Consider the following 18,015-nt stretch of genomic DNA (forward strand, 5'->3'; position numbering starts at 1 on the left):
AGACCACCTGTCTATAGAGACAGTCTAAACCTGCCTTAGAGACCACCTGTCTATAAACTACAGTCAAACCTGCCTTAGAGACCACCTGTCTATAACTACAGTCAAACCCTGCCTTAGAGACCACCTGTCTATAACTACAGTCAAACCTGTCTTAGAGACCACTGTCTATAACTACAGTCAAACCCTGCCTTAGAGACCACCTGTCTATAACTACAGTCAAACCTGCCTTAGAGACCACACTGTCTATAACTACAGTAAACCTGCCTATAGAGAACATCTGTCTATAACTACAGTCAAACCTGCCTTAGAGACCACCTGTCTATAACTACAGTCAAACCTGCCTTAGAGGACCACCTGTCTATAACTACAGTCAAACCCTGCCTTAGAGACCACCTGTCTATAACTACAGTCAAACCTGCCTTAGACCACCTGTCTATAACTACAGTCCTTAGAGACCACCTGTCTATAACTACAGTCAACCCTGCCTTAGAGACCATTTGTCTATAACTACAGCCAAACCTGCCTTAGAGACCACCTGTCTATAACTACAGTTCAAACCTGCCTTAGAGACCATCCTATAACTACAGTACGCCTTAGAGACCATCTGTCTATAACTACAGTCAAACCGTGCACTTAGAGACCACCATGTCTATAACTACAGTCAAACCTGCCTATAGAGACCACCTGACTACGTACAACTACACTCTGTCTTAACTACAGTCAATTCAAACCTGTCTAAACTACTTATAGCCTTAGAGACACCTGTCTATAACTACAGTCAAAAACCTTAACTGTTTAGAGACCACCTGTCTATAACTACAGTTAAACCTGCCTTAGAGACCACCTGTCTATAACTACAGTCAAACCTGCCTTAGAGACCACCTGTCTATAACTACAGTCAAACCTGCCTTAGAGACCACCTGTCTATAACTACAGTCAACCCTGCCTTAGAGACCACCTGTCTATAACTACAGTCAAACCTGCCTTAGAGACCACCTGTCTATTAACTACAGTCAAACCTGCCTTAGAGGACCACCTGTCTATAACTACAGTCAAACCTGCCTTAGAGACCACCTGTCTATACTACAGTCAAACCTGCCTTAGAGACCACCTGTCTATAAACTACAGTCAACCTGCCTTAGAGACCACCTGTCTATAACTACAGTCAAACCTGCCTTAGAGACCACCTGTCTATAATACACTACAGTCATCCCTGCCTTAGAGACCACCATCTGTCTATAACTACAGTCAAACTGCTTAGAGACCACCTGTCTATAACTACAGTCAAACCTGTCTTAGAGACCACCTGTATATAACTACAGTCAAACCTGTCTTAGAAACCACCTGTCTATAACTACAGTCAACCCTGCCTTAGAGACCACCTGTCTATAACTACAGTCAACCTGCCTTAGAGACCACCTGTCTATAACTACAGTCAAACTGCCTTAGAGACCCACCTGTCTATAACTACAGTCAAACCTTGCCTTAGAGACCACCTGTCTATAACTACAGTCAAACCTGCCTTAGAGAACCACCTGTCTATAACTACAGTCAACCTGCCTTAGAGACACCTGTCTATAACTACAGTCAACCTGCCTTAGAGACCACCTGTCTATAACTACAGTCAAACCTTGCCTTAGAGACCACCTGTCTATAACTACAGTCAAACCTGCCTTAGAGAACCACCTGTCTATAACTACAGTCAACCTGCCTTAGAGACCACCTGTCTATAACTACAGTCAACCTTGCCTTAGAGACCACCTGTCTATAACTACAGTCAAACCTGCCTTAGAGACCACCTGTCTATAACTACAGTCAAACCTGCCTTAGAGACCACCTGTCTATAACTACAGTCAAACTGCCTTAGAGACCACCTGTCTATAACTACAGTCAACCTGCCTTAGAGACCACCTGTCTATAACTACAGTCAAACCTGCCTTAGAGACCACCTGTCTATAACTACAGTCAACCCTGCCTTAGAGACCACCTGTCTATAACTACAGTCAAACCTGTCTTAGAGACCACCTGTCTATAACTACAGTCAAACCTGCCTTAGAGACCACCTGTCTATAACTACAGTCAACCTGCCTTAGAGACACCTGTCTATAACTACAGTCAAACCTGCTTAGAGACCACCTGTCTATAACTACAGTCAAACCTGCCTTAGAGACCACCTGTCTATAACTACAGTCAAACCTGCCTTAGAGAGACCATCTGTCTATAACTACAGTCAAACCTGCCTTAGAGACCACCTGTCTATAACTACAGTCAAACCTGCCTTAGAGACCACCTGTCTATAACTACAGTCAAACCTGCCTTAGAGACCACCTGTCTATAACTACAGTCAAACCTGCCTTAGAGACCACCTGTCTATAACTACAGTCAAACCTGCCTTAGAGACCACCTGTCTATAGCTACAGTCAAACCTGCTTCTTAGAGACCACCTGTCTATAACTACAGTCAAACCTGCCTTAGAGACCACCTGTCTATAACTACAGTCAAACCTGTCTTAGAGACCACCTGTCTATAACTAGTCAAACCCGTCTTAGAGACCACCTGCTTATAACTACAGTCAAACCTGCCTTACAGACCACCTGTCTATACATGTAACTACAGTCAAACTTGTCTTAGAGATCACCTACACGGAAGAATCAAAGTAAAAGTCTTCTGTGGAATGTTTTTTTCCTCCGCAGCTAATAAAGAAAAAATGCAAGTTTTTGAAAAATAAAGACAATGAAAGTTCAATTTTTTGTTCAAGTTTTATTCAAAGAACAACAATTATGGTGTTGTGCAATGATAACTCTATATTTGTATAATTCAACATTGTTTTCATAATAAATATAAATATAAAATGTGTGCTAGGCACACTAATCTTCGACCAATCAGCAGTGGTTTTTTTTACAATATTAATTTCGCAATCATGAACTGACTGTCAGCGTTTTGATTGTTTACTTAACAAAAGAAAATTCTAAACCGACTATTCCAATTAACACCAGTTAACGGTTATTGTAATTGATCGAAAATCACAGTTGAATCGTTTCTGGTTGGTTATAATGTAATATCACAACGGCTTTTGTTCTGTATTTACAAATTACAGAGTTATCTGTCCTTGCGTGTAGGTATTGATTGTGACGTCATGTCTTTGCGAGCCGAGCGTCATACATTTAGGAGAAAACGACGTGAATTGCGCCCACAAAATAATGAATATAAATACCTATTCGGTTAAGAGACAACTCTGTAATATGCAAAGACGGAATATGAGATGTCGAAGACAAAAACAACAAATCAATATGTAAATAAAAGGAAGGCAGGAAAAGGAAAACACTCGGCGACACTAAAATGATGGCCGACAGGGTTGCCTCTATGAATACATAGAGCCCTGTCCAAATTATGAAAATTTGAAACTTATTGAAAATGAAGCAGGGCGATATAGCATTCACACAGATACAGTTATACTTTCTTACAGAGACGCCATACATTCATGAATGAATTTCTTTCTAATAATGTCACTGCTTATTTATGTAATCAAACGAGTTCAGCGAGAAGAGCTAGATAAGCTCTCCTAACCAGGCTATGCATTTCTTTGTGAATGACTAATACATGCGATATTTTCACATCCAAGATAACGAAATAGTTTTCTAAATATATCTCGATATCGTCCATCGCAACGCGCTTGTGTTAGTTTAGCACCGTAACAGACAGCTTGCTTAAAATAAATAAATTTGTGACTATGCAAAAAATATTTCAAAAATATCTACTGAATGTATACACTACGCTAATAATGACTAACTTTCAAAAAACGATGGGTACACTGGTCTACAAAAATAGCCTTAAAAACTTGGACAAAAAGTATCCTGTAATACCATGATTATGTGACTAAGAAATGATCAACAACGACTTATTACATCCGTATCGGTAAAATGCTTAAGAATCTGAAAAAAATGTTAAAGATGCTCCACCGCTGACAAATGGTATTTTTTCTGTATCAAAAACAGGAGCAGACGATTTCGATTTTTTTGCTCAGTTACAAAAGTTTCTTACTTTACACCATTACCACGACTGAAAATTTTGAGATTCTAATTTTACTTCAAGTTAAAAATATATATATACATATATATATATAAAGAATTAATTGCATCCTGAAAAAAATCCGTGGCTAAATGTGCATGCATTAAAAGCAAAATATTTTTTTTATCATTATTGTGTTAATTAGACATATGTATACACGATCAAACACCAATTATTGTTCAAATGATGAGTATCATTTATGCTCTGTCGACGATGGAGCATCTTTAAATGAAAAATTTAATTAAGGACCATGTTTGTTTGGAATTTTCTCCAAATCTATATTCCGTAAATTTAATAGCAATCTTTCCTTGCGAGTAGGTACATGTTTATGTGTTGATTTGGGTCATATGTTTTCATATGTTTTCCTAACGCAACGTCCGTCTTTGCATATTACAGAGTTAGCTCCCTTGCGGGTAGATGTCGATCGTTACGTCATTATTTTGTGAGCGCAATTCACGTCGTTTTCTCCGAAACGTATGACGTTACGCTCGCAAACACATGACGTCACAATCAATACCTACTCGCAAGTGCAGATAACTCTGTAATATGCAAATTCGGAAAACAAAACGATGCGAGTTTACACAAAATAATGACGTCACAATGGGATACCTACCCAAAAGGTAGGAACTCTGTAATGTGCAAAGACGGATGCAAATATACGTGTACTGTGCAGAGATTGTCAAAGTCCCACCTGGGTTAAAAATGAAATATTATAGATAAATAAAGCGGTGTGACGGGATTTCAATTATGCATATTGATTCGTAATGGCGATTTCTAATTAGATACAAATTCAAGCAAAAATAATGGCAGTAAGTTTTAAGGTTAAATGCTTGTATAAAAATACTGAATATTTGCTTCAAATTTACATTTTCTGCATCTACAGGCATACTTATGTGCAATGTTAAACTTTGATCAAAAATATTTATAGTAAATGCATGATGATATGGTAGCATTTATGTGATTTGTTTGTATATAGCGGATAATATGCTAGAATTGATAATTTGCTTTAAATTGAAACATTCTAGCTGACAGGAGAATATGAACAGAGCAAAATCAAAATACAAGAAAAAATATTCCAGAAGTTCACAACACAACAGGTACTTGTCATGGTGTGAATACCTGACACCATAGGAATAAGTCTCTTCAGAAATCCATCATTTTAGGAGGGAATGTGTTCAGAGATCGGAGTCAGAGGCTGGAACATATAGCTCTGTGATACGATTTTAAATATATCCAGACTTCAATATCAATGGGGATGTAAGTAATGCTGGACTTGTAAACTAAATTAATTGTCAAAGAGAATAGGAAATATTTGTAAATTATCCATGTAAAAGATTATCAATGGCATTGAAATGATCTTTTATCAGAAACCGTATGTATTTTATTACATATTGGTGTGTGCTAAAATAATCCATTCTTTCTCTTAAAGAATAGTTTTTTAAGATGTATACAAGCTCAATTAATGTATATTATACAGTATGCATACCATGCTCTCAAGAACTAAGTTAATTGTACACTGTACATGTTTTGTATGAATACTCTGCATACCATCAGATATATCGAAATATGCCTGGTTTTCTTTGTTCTCATTAATGTATTACATTTGTAAACCATTCCGGTTAAATTGTACAGCATGGTTTTTTAGCATATGGAAGCAGATTTCACCGTCATATTTTATTTTTACATATCAAAGTTTTAAAAAAGGAAATGCAAATGTAATAAAAACAACAGTTTTGAACTAAAACTGACAACGATCAACATTTTGTTAACAAATAACGACCAAAAAATGGTATGTGTCCAGTTGGTATCTACAGTAGTCTGGTTCCCAACTCAGTTACCTCCCTTGTGGAAGCTTATTAGTGAGGGAGAGTAGAGAACTTCTACAAGCGGCATTGTGGAAACACAGTTCACTCGAGACCATAGGTCAAAGTTCACTCTCGGCTCCGAAATTAAATCCATCCACGCCAGTCATCTAGAAAATGAAAGATGACTTTCTCTGGTTTCTTTGCAACACTGCATGCATAATTCATTCAATGGAATCGTGTTTGTTCCAATGAAAAGAAGTCAAAACAACCAAATGGTATGACGAATTATGTAGAACTGACGTACAAATGACCGCAAGTAAATATTTCTAACGATTCAATTGATTGCGTTTTCATCCAAAATATAAAACGATATATGCATGGATCGAACTGCAAATGAATCGATTGCATTATAAAACAATTTTGGTCAACTCGAATAGCGCCAATCGGACAAGCAACGGTGCGATACCATGGCAACCATATCGACTGGGGTGTCGATCTGTCTCTGTCAAAGTTTATCCTTTTCTAGGATAGCAACCGGAAGTTGTTCACCGCGTGTCCTTTTGTGTTGAGGTTAGACTCATTGTAAAGGTATTGCTATCACTGGTGTCGGATATATATCCTACTTTACTAATGGTCACATATACTTCCTGTCCTGCGCGCAAGTGTACCCAAGAGTCATGCACGCTGTCGCTCCGAATCGCCCCGACCGGAACTCCATTTGTGGAGCAGGACCGCTTCTGTGTGTTCTTTATACTAACACAATGATGAAAATGGATTTCTCTGTCTGTATCTAGGTTTGCGGTACGAGTGTCAAACTTCAGTGTAGATGTATAGGAGTAGTAGCCGTCTACAGGAACCTTAAAGTAGCCATTGTTGTAGGTGATTCCCTGGTGGATGTAATGACCTTGTGGTGGCCTCCACAGTACCAGATGACCTTTACCTGAAACACACAATATCATATAAGGATAAGAACATATATACAGATATATACAGGTCGTTTCATTTCCATACGTAAATATATTAAGGCTCTCAAATTCCCGTGCGTGCTTTTTATGGTAGATTAGAAATATCCATGGTTATATTCTAAATTTTGAGTCTTCTCAACCCTACATGTACGACCGTCACTGCTCCAGAAAGTAAATCAAACCCTTAAAACGAATATTTGTTTTAGACCGTTATTCAGTCATGCTCAAATAAATTTGCTTAGAACAGTCATTCAGGGATTCAGCTAAGAATCATGAATGGTGTGAAAGTTTTAGAATATTTGAAGCTGTAGAAGTGTCAAATCGGATAGCACTGAAGTGGCAGCATACACCATCATAAATCACATGTATCACAACATTGTGTGCCACATTCCAAAACAAATTATCTGTTATAGAGTTATTTTCACAATTAACCACAATGCCACACGTAAAAGGCAAACCATAAAACAGTGACACTTAATATGAAATATATAGATACAATATTGATTCAGATTGGGGCTAAATTTAGGCCATTCTGCTGGTATTCTTCCCAAACGTCCCAAAGTTTTTGAAAATCCTTAAATCGTTCCAATAGAGATTGTCCTAACAAATTGTGTAAAAAACCCAAAATGTCCTTAAGATTCTGAAACAATCAGAAACACTAATAATTACATATAATATTAGACAGATGGCGGGAGATAGAAACTGTACATGTATATATACGTACCATTTTGTGCATACTCCTCATCTACAACCATCCGGATGGCCACCAAGGGGTCATTGGGGTCAATCGAGGGGGTCACCTTGGTTACGACCTGTAATAGAAATCAATAAATAATGTACCCATTTAAGATTATCATTATTATAAACAAACTTTTTTGGTCCCCTTCATCGGGCCTCGGTCACCAGTCGCGGATCGATAGTTATATTCTGAGTAATGGAAAACCCGGATATACATTTCGTAAAATAGGTCATATACACGTATTTTCATAAAGCCAAGCACGTTTGCTGTAAGGCCAAATCAAGTTAGCCTGGAAAATGTCGCGTTCACAGATGATTTTGTCTGTGGTACATATGGACGAGATGTGCGACACTTGACATTAGTTAACTTATATATTAGTGAAACATATATACATTGTACATTTAACGCATACCTACATTGTATACATAAAAACACACCTTTCCAAAATTAATAATGTACCTATTTCCTCTCAAAAACATATTGATTACATGCCACAAGTACAACTTCCCCAAAAGTAAACCATGTATATGGTACGTTTCAATGTAGATGCCGATCAAGTAGTAAGCTTCTAAAGCTAAGCGTTAAGATAACCATACTTCGACACTAGATAAAGGGACAGTTGGCGGTGCGCCAATCCCTACCGTTACTACTAGAACGTTAGAGAGGGAGTGGGCGATTTATGAATGGAATTCCACGACACCGTGCGGTAAAAACCACCCGATAGTAAAAACACAGACTTCTCAACCTATCACTTCTCGACCACATCTAAAAAGGGATATTAGACGAGTCAACGAACCCATTTAGGGACCATCCCCCCCCCGTTAACTCATGCTTGTTTGACCCTTGATAAAGGTAATATACTAGTTTGCTTCATACTGTATGCTTCTTATTATGTTGAGGTCAATTTATAGTTCTACAGCTGATTTTTAAGTCCAAAGAACAATTTGACCCCGTCTGTACAATCCGGACACCTGTGGTCAATCAGGTGTCCTAAATCCTGGTCCAATAGTCGGACACGTATATTTATTTACACTACTGGTCACGGTGTTCCCTATGTATACATGTAGTTTATAAGACGATACCGGTATATACAGCATCGCCCCTGATAACGACTGTGAATAACGACACATGTTTTATTTATCGAATTCCACACCGTGGGAGGGGGCCCACACGGGTTCAAACAGTTAATTCGAAAGATCATAGGAATTTCACGTTTTAATTATGTATAGTGATAATAAAGATTAGTCCAACGTGAATTAACAAATCAGACTTGTTTCACGGCTACCCTGGTAACTAACCTAGTAGGCGTTTACTTTGACATCTTATATGATAACACCGGGTATCATCAGCTTGTAATCGAAATACTTTATATTTATAATTTTTTATACCTCCTAACTGGGTCAAAATTTGACCTACATTGTAGTTTCTGATAGATCACTATGCCAGCAGAAATGTGTCAGTTTTGGTCTATATTGTTCCTCTGTCTGGCAGTGTGTATTGGTATTATACATGTTTCTGTTTCTATAACAAACCGTCAAGTTGACAATGCTTAGTGCTGAGAAACTCGTTATAACTCACGCAAGGCATGTACTGCATACCTCATATATCTACAATACAAACTCACAACAGTTTCAGCTGTAAATTTTCGCCTAAAACCATTAGGACGAGTTCAGTATTTATTTTATTGTGTCTATGTTATGACTGTTGTTATGTAGAGCTAGAAGCAGCCTACAAAAATTATGCTAAAGGTCGATTGTATATTAGAATTTGGTAATTCATATATATTACTCGTGGTATTTAGCTGGATTCCTATCCAATTTTGTTCATTTATGGTACGGAAACATCCTAAAAGACATGCCACCTTTTAACAATAATTTAAACAATTTCACTTCGCAAAGTTTTCTGAACAGCTTAATATTAATTTGACGAGCTCTATCTGATTTTTGATGGAAACATACCTGAGGTTTTGGTGTTGTACCAGTTTCGACATGGGGACGATTTGTCGAAGTATCATCCGAATTTTTATCGTCTCTAGAATCCAAATACTTTGCTAAGTAAATCGCTCCAAATATTACAGAAAATAATAATAACGTTCCTACCACAATAGCTATTGCTATTCTACATTTAGTCCAATAACAATTTATCCTTCTTTTCTTCTGTCTTTCCTGATCACACGATCCATCTGTGGAATCTAAAAATTGTTTTTGTTCCTGTAAACTATTATCACGATTTTCTTGTTCAATGTCCATCACATGGTATACACTTCCTTTCAAACCCTTGGAATGATCGTCACAACTGTCATAGCCACTGGACTGAGGGATGCTGACAGTTAATGCAGATTCTTTCCTCAGCCTCTCTAGTCTATTTTTCTCCGCTGTACCAATACTATTGTCAGTAAGATCCCCAGTATTCATAGGCTCGTCCAACTCATCGATTCGGACCGGTTTATGGAAACTGTCTTGGAATGATGAAGGAAATGAGAATCCGTGTGGACCAATGGCACCGTTGGTGGGCCAGCTAGGGGTCGGCATTGTTGTGGATTAATGTCTAACTTCTCGTGTACTGTAAGAAACACTCAGATACAGGTAAATTTACAAATAACACATGTTGAACACATGCCCCTCGTCAGTAATGGTGTGGATGGTTTCCGTACAATTTGTAAATATCTTCTTATTAAAACATTATGGAAAGTTGTTTCAGCTTTGTAACGAAAATTATACAGTGGTTTCAATATTATTTATTAGCAGATTCACTCAGCAAATTTTACTTTGAACATGATAATTAACTCTGAAAAACCAATTATATAAGTACATTTGCCTAGTACAAGAATATACGTACATGTATTACAATTTCATATATATTTTAAACACCTCCGATTTTTCATTTCATTTGCATAAACAACCAAACGATAAAATTTCGTTATAAAATGACACTTAATCTCTAAACAATAAACAGGCCAACTCTAATACTTATTGTTTTTGATATTTTCCAAAATAATTTATGATTTGCTTCCGATACTTGTCAAATTTTTGAAATTGATATTTATATATTGATGTGAGTCTCTATACAATGTATTTTCAAAGAGAACTAATATCTTGATGTGGTCAAGATACAATTAACCTACATACAGACAAGAGATGTATAGATGGGTTGGACATAGAAATATTTTTCTCCGAAAACCAGCTCATCACGCAGTGTTCAGATCGAAACCACAAGTGTTGAGATATGGTAATAACAGACATTAAACCCTCATCTATTAAAACCACCCAGATGTCCAGTGCTTAATAGCGAGGTGTCCTAGAGGTGGAGCCGTTATATACGAACAGAACAGAAAACATCGTTACATAATATATGTATCAAAATTTGAAATTTTAATGAAAAATCTGTGTTTCACTTGTTCAATTTTTTGCTAAAACACTTGACATGACATCTACATTACATTTATATAAAAAACATAAGAAACATTGATCGCCTACCATTGATATATTTTGGTAAGATAAATTTGCCTTGACAGTCGGCCATTAGACCGTATCTAATACTACGTGTGATATATTAGAAAATCGCCAGAAATCGCCAGAAATACATACACATTTCTAAAAGGCACTACAAAAAACTTGTAGCGAGGAAGCCGAAATTAATGTACTATTCCTCTGCGTTTTTCAAATATGATATCTGCTGGACTTGTATAACCAGGAAATCCAGTCAATGTATATTATATTGTAGGTATACCTGTTAGCATGTTAGTGTATTTCCTGTATTAGTTGTTACTATGTATGTGTCATGGCATGAAGAGACATAATTACCTCAGTAATATGGTATTATTAAATAAAAGAAAGGAAATAATTCACAATAAACCAATCAAGTTAATTATACGTGATTGTTCCTTTTGGGGATTTTTTGTATAATGTATCACGAAACACGTTTAAATAGATTTACCATTTTTTGGTCTTTTTATTACGACACTATTTCCCTTTTTATAGCATACATATTTGTAAAAAAAAAAAAAAAAAAAAATACCGATAATACAGAGTATGTCTTAAAAATTTTTATCAAAGAATTAATCCAAATAATGTAAAACTTAGACGTGAACAAAAACTATGTGCAGAATGCAGTATGGTGCACCATCAACAAAATACAATGTTGGTTGATTTCGACTATGTCGCACTGTCGCATTGGCGATCCCCAATCTCTCCCAGGGTGCATTACGGTCCCCACAATTTCACCTCTGTAAACGGCCAAGCGAAATTTCAAGATTCTTGAAAAACGTATTTCGGACGCATACTAAATTCTTTAATACATATTGTAAGTTTCCTTTTGTATCTTTTCCTGTAAACGACTGTCAGTTCTGACATAATATGATTCAATCATTCAATAGTAAACCAAACAATAATGGATTCTTTTGCGGATACACTGGATTTACTTGTAAGTAAATAGTCACGATTTGCATACGACTTCCGCCGTTTCAAAAACAATCGCTTTGACGTCATATATAAAGGGGCGCAATTAATGTATTAATTAAACAATCGTCCTGACGTAATATTCTGTGACCCGAGGTCAACAGATGGCCAGCCGTGAGCCGTTGACAGAGGTGAATGTTGGTACCGCAATGACCTCTGGGAGAGATTGTGGCGACCCCGTCAGAGCGACAGTGCGACAATGTGCCAAGCGAAAAGCGTCAGTGCGGAGTGATGAGTGCATTGTCAACTCTTCGCATTGTTGCATAACGAATTGTTTCTCTTCGCTTGGCGCATTGTCGTACTGCCGTATGACGTTCTTCACTTGGCGCATTGTCGCACTTCGCTGGCACATTGTCGCAGTGCCTCATGAAAAATTGTAACTCTTCGCATGGCGAATTGGCACTTTTCGTTAGGTGCTCTGTTGTATGGCGCATTGTCGCACTGTCCCTTTTCGATTGGCGCATCGTCGCACTGCCGTACAACAAATTGTCGCAACACGCATGGCGCATTGTCGCTCTTCGTTTGGCGCCCTATCGCATGACGCAATGTCGCACTGTCGCTTTTCGCTTGGCATAATGTCGCACTGCCTCGTGAAAAATTGTCACTCTTCGCATGGCGCATTTTAGCTCTTCGTCTGGCGCACTCTCGCATGGCGCATTGTCGCATTGTCGCATAGCACATTATCACCGTCGCAGAGCCACTATAAAATACAGCTCGATAAACCATTAAATAGGGACCTAACCAAAGCATGTATGGACTCAAAAATTAGTTCCAGTATTACGAACGTTTTCTGAGTTTGTCTAGATTGAAATACCTCTACATTTTATGTGTATATCCATCAGAGTTACTTCCCTTCGTGTTAGTCCTTCAAATGGCAGAACGTGAGGTTCCTATGATTAGGTGTAATAAATCCATTAAGCGTGGAAATATAATCCTATTCCTAGCAGCCTAGGGGAGCTATCAAAATGACGTTATACGATAGCAATCAGATGTATCGCGTGATGTTATTTGAATAACGAGCAAAAACAAACACAAAAAATGCAGACACTGTATTTTTGTTGAAGTTCTATTATACAAGTTTTACGTCCTATTAACAGCCAGGGTCATGTAAGGACGTGCCAGGTTTGTTGGTGGAGGAAAGCCGGAGTACCCGGAGAAAAACCACCGGCCAGCGGTCAGTACCTGGCAACTGCCCCACATGGGATTCGAACCCGCATCCCAGAGGTGGAGGGCTTGTGGTAATATGTCGGGACATCTTAACCACTCGGCCACCGCGGCCCCCCATATTTTTGTTGAAGTTCTATTATACAAACATACATTTGAATCACATGATATGTATTTTTTAACAAAACTAGAAAGGTTTTAGGTGTTTATAAATATTTATCACATCAATAATTACCCCCCTCTTTGAGAATTTAAATGTCAGCTCGTCATTACGTCATGATTGTGACCTTCAATATGAACTTCCGCTGTGTCATCTATTTCGAAATGCTGGGAAGAAAAGTAAGAAAAATCATAACAATAACATTCAAAATGACGATCGGTGTTTCACGACTGGAAGTGAAATTAACACTCCTGTACTAGAACACTTCTCACATTTCAGTTTCGGAAAGGTTTTATTATGAAGTGTTCAGCTGAGAAATGTGCACAGTTCAATGGATCTCAATGAGTGGGTGTTTACTGACGTAACCTCGCGCCACATTCTGTGTGCCACGGGTAACGTTATAGACCCTCAACTCTATATTTCTTATTTAACGCCCAATAACATTCAGTGTCATTAAAAGGCGAAACATGTTGAGAATGTGGAACAGAGCTGGAGTACGGTAGAAAAACTAACGATCAACGGTTAGTACTTGGCCGGAACTTCCACACGGGAATTCAAACCTAGAGGTGGACGATCAGTGGTAGAATTTCGGAACCAGGCGCGGATCCAAGGGGGGCGAACCCGGCGTACGCCCCCCCCCCCCCCCTAAAATAGGAGAGAGAGAAAAAAGAAAAAGGAAAAAGAAGGGAAAAAGAAAGAGGGGAAGGAAGGAAAAGAAGGAAGAAAGAAAAAAAGAGGGAGAAAGGAAAAAATTAAGGAATTAGATAAAGAGTGAGAATTAGACAGAAAGCTCCCTTTGTGGTACATACATGCATGAACATACTTGTATCCATGCGCAATGGAATAATTATTTTTTTTTTTTCGTGTAAGTTAAAGTTTTATCTCCATCGCTTAAAAGTTACAATGTAAATCCCTTCAAGTATTTACTTTTTCCAAAAAAAAAAATCGATAAAATCCCAATATATTAGATAATTTATTGTCATTAATATTCAATATTGATAGGTTATATCTCGATATCCTTAGCAATAAAAGAAAAGGGGGAGGGGTGGGTGGAAGGAATTGTAGCTGGCCATGAGTCTTCGCTGGTTGATTATATGCTGTCATGCCATGCCCTGTCATGCCCTTCGTTTTCCAGGTTGTAAATGATATATTACACATTTTTGAATCAGCATTAAAGTCCTGTATTAAATCCGACTATCAATTCACAAATGTGTGTGTACTTTCAAAACGCCAGTTACAAGATCACTACTGACGCCGAATGCTTCTAGAAGTCTTTTATTTGTCCTAAGAAAATGTGCGTAAAGAAAAAAAGTGGAATGCGACAGAAAATGAGAGCTTCTAGGGTCTGGGTGCACCCCTGGCCAGATGCCTTCCTTTTTTTGTTTCAATAAAAACATATCTTAACGATAATGTTTTAAGATAGGCAAACGATGTTAAAAAATTAATGCACATGACAAAAGGCTCCCTATTAGAAAACAGGATGATAGCAATGGTTCCTGGCACCGTATGGCCATAGACAAGACCACTAGCCTTCTTTTCTTTCATTGTCCAATACACGAATTATGAAGATTGTGTAAGTTAGGGAAAATGAATTATCTAATCTGACAGATAATGTATAAAAGTAAAAGCTTATATCGTTAAAAAAGTTCACATACACTTTCATTAGTCCTATAAAAACCTTCAATAGGCGACCCCTAGCTGCAATATTGTAGCTCAAAAGACTTTTAGACTGAAAATGGTGACTTCTTTAGAGCTACAATTGTTCCCTATTACTTCAAAACCTTCAAAAAAGTATGGAAAAACTGTGCCCGAGTGATTTTCGGAGGCAGTGCTCCACTACGATACATAGGGACCATTCGTACCCGGCCTAAAGGTATTAGGCCATGGGCTAGGAGGGTCCCACATGCACCCCCCCCAAACCTCCGAACCATATTTTTTCTGAACCCTTATGACCCACTGATCACAAATCCACAATGTTAACATTGCATAAGTTGGGATGAACTTCCGGTTATGACGTCATCAAGATGGCCGCCATCTCGAATTTCACTAAAAATTGAAAAAAAAATCATAACATTAACATTTTTCAAACCGAAGTAGACAAATGAGGTATCAAAATGACCACAATAGAACAAAAAATACATATCAGGACCAAAAAGCCAATATATGTAGTGATTTCTACGCAGGAAATGAAAAAATCGGGATTTAAAGCTCAAAAATGGGTGATTTTTCAGCAAATTTTTCATATTTGTTTGACGCAGCAAAAATGTTTCCCAACAGCAATCTATTATTTCTTGTAAGTTTTTTGACCACTTGTCAATCAGTTTAAGCAACAAAAACAACCAAAACCAATGTTAACATCGTATAAGTTCCGGTTATGACATCATCAAGATGGCCACCATCTCGAATTTTACTGAAAAATGAAAAACAGTCATATCATTGACATTTTTCAAATGAAGAAGACAAATGAGGTATCAAAATGACCACAATAGAACAAAAAATACATGTCAGGACCAAATAATCCAATATATGTAGTGATTTGAACGCAGGAAATGAAAAAAAAAATTTAAGCTCAAAATGGTAATTTTTCAGCATTTTTTCATATTTGGCTTGACGCAGCAAAATTGTTTCCCAACAACAAATTATTATTCACAATCAGTTATTTGACCTCTTATCAGTCTGTTTAAAACAACAACAACAACAACAAAAATATATAGAAATGCAAAAGAGAATTGTTATACCAATCATTTGGTTTACAAAACATCACCGGATGCGGCTGATTGTTATTTTTTCCAAATCCGCTAACACTCAAAATAACACTATTGACCGATTTATTCTTAAACAAATTTGAATTTAAAAAAATGTGGGACAGTCAAAATAATCGATTTTCATGTTCGAAATTTTGTCGACTAGTAGTCACAATTGAATTGTTACAGCAAAAGCTCTAACAAATAGCTATAGGGTCAAATTAAGTTGTAAATACCATGACAGCTTTCGAAACATATTGTGTCTATTAGAATGACACAGCCATTGTTTATATCTGTGTATGAAATATAAGAGTGTTTAGCTTGACACATATTTCTTTTCACTATTCTTAATGCTAATCGATTTACGTTGTGCGTGTGAGTGTCGTCTTCGACACTCCGGGAGCTTGATGTGCTCCACTACGATACATAGGGATCCGGCTTCATTCCACCTAGTAGAACCCGGATTTCCTGAAGCACACTTCCTCATTCTTGTGAACCTCAGTGCCCAATAGGTGGCACAGTGTGGATTCTTTGAGGTCATAAATGAGGTCTGCAGTGAAGTTTCACTCTTTGCCAAGTCTGGAAAGCACTTTAGATAACTTTTTACTGGAGAGTCTTCAATGGTCTCTTTGCGCATACACCAGATGTGACACAACCAGCAAATTCAAGGGAGTGGGGAAAGTCAGACCCAATGAAAAACATTTAACATTATATGCCCTCATTAAATGACCTCGATGATATCACCTGTGCCATTCATGGTTGCACGAGGGTCCACAAGATTGATGAATAGTACTTCATACGAATTATGGAGTTATGTGCTAAAGAGAACCAATTCCACCATTGGAAGAATGTGCATCTGGTGTAATTTCCATTATGTCGGAGAAGTCTGAAACAGCATGTTAGAATCTGAAAGAGATCCACATCCCTGAACCTGTTGTTCCTGATGTGAACTCTGGTCATGGATGGGTCATAAAAGGCTAGAACAACACTGCACTTGTAATGCAGTGTCACATGAGCTCATCGACATCGAAGACGTCGATCTGGCTTTCGACGAATTGGATACTGATATCTCGAGTACTCTGATTCGGACTGCATGTACCAGCTACCAGATATGCCGAGTCTCTTTCAGTGGATAGGTCAGTGAGGCGAGAAAGCACGCACAATGATAATGGTTATCACTGAGAACCAGTGAAAGACATATTAGTGACATTGTAGTAACCATCTGACATTTTGCTTATGCTATGCATAGGAAATAACAATGAATGTGCTCATTTTCAAAGACACAAACGCTTTGGGAACTGTTAATGATATTAACGGAAACACAGGCTTAGCTTAGGTTACATTTGTTACGCTATCAGTAGTGTGTTGTGTTATTTTTGAGACGCTGCTAATCTACAAAATTTGAGGGTATAACAATAATTCTTTTTTGCATTTATATATGTTTTTGTTGTTATTTTTGGTTTTACTGATTGATAGCAGTTTAAATAACTGATTACGAGTAATAATTTGCTGTTGGGAAACATTTCTGCTGCGTCAAGCCAAGTTTGAAAAATTTGCTGAAAAATCACCATTTTTGAACTTAAAAGCTTATTTTTTTTATTTAATCCGTACAAATCACTACACATATGACATTAATTTGGTCCTGATAATTGTAATTTGTAGTTCTATTGTGGTCAATTTGATACCACATTTGTCTACTTTAGTTGAAAAATATCAGTGTTATGACTATTCTTCATTTTTAGAGTGAAATTCGAGATGGTGGCCATCTTCATGACGTCATAACCGGAACCTATACAATGTTAACATTGGTTTTTTGTTGTTGTTGTTGTTTAAACTGATTGATAAGTGGTCAAAAAACTTATTAGAAATAATAGATTTGTTGTTGGGAAAAAATTTTGCTGCGTCAAACAAAA

The 18,015-nt window shown here is 37.4% G+C and overlaps 1 protein-coding gene and 1 pseudogene across 1 annotated transcript; both read right to left on the bottom strand.

The window, feature by feature from the left end:
* The window catches only part of LOC138308258 (uncharacterized), a 465,904-nt pseudogene that overhangs the window by 127,671 nt on the left and 320,218 nt on the right, over nucleotides 1–18,015 (bottom strand).
* On the bottom strand, nucleotides 2,977–10,225 carry LOC138308315 (uncharacterized). Its single transcript, XM_069249308.1, has 3 exons — nucleotides 9,536–10,225; nucleotides 7,563–7,650; nucleotides 2,977–6,813 (listed from the first exon to the last, which is right to left on the bottom strand). Exons 1-3 carry the CDS (start codon nucleotides 10,106–10,108, stop codon nucleotides 6,419–6,421), a joined length of 1,056 nt encoding a protein of 351 aa, XP_069105409.1. The 5' UTR covers nucleotides 10,109–10,225; the 3' UTR covers nucleotides 2,977–6,418.

This window comes from Argopecten irradians, chromosome 14 (genome assembly GCF_041381155.1).
Source record: "Argopecten irradians isolate NY chromosome 14, Ai_NY, whole genome shotgun sequence".
NCBI lineage: Eukaryota > Metazoa > Mollusca > Bivalvia > Pectinida > Pectinidae > Argopecten > Argopecten irradians.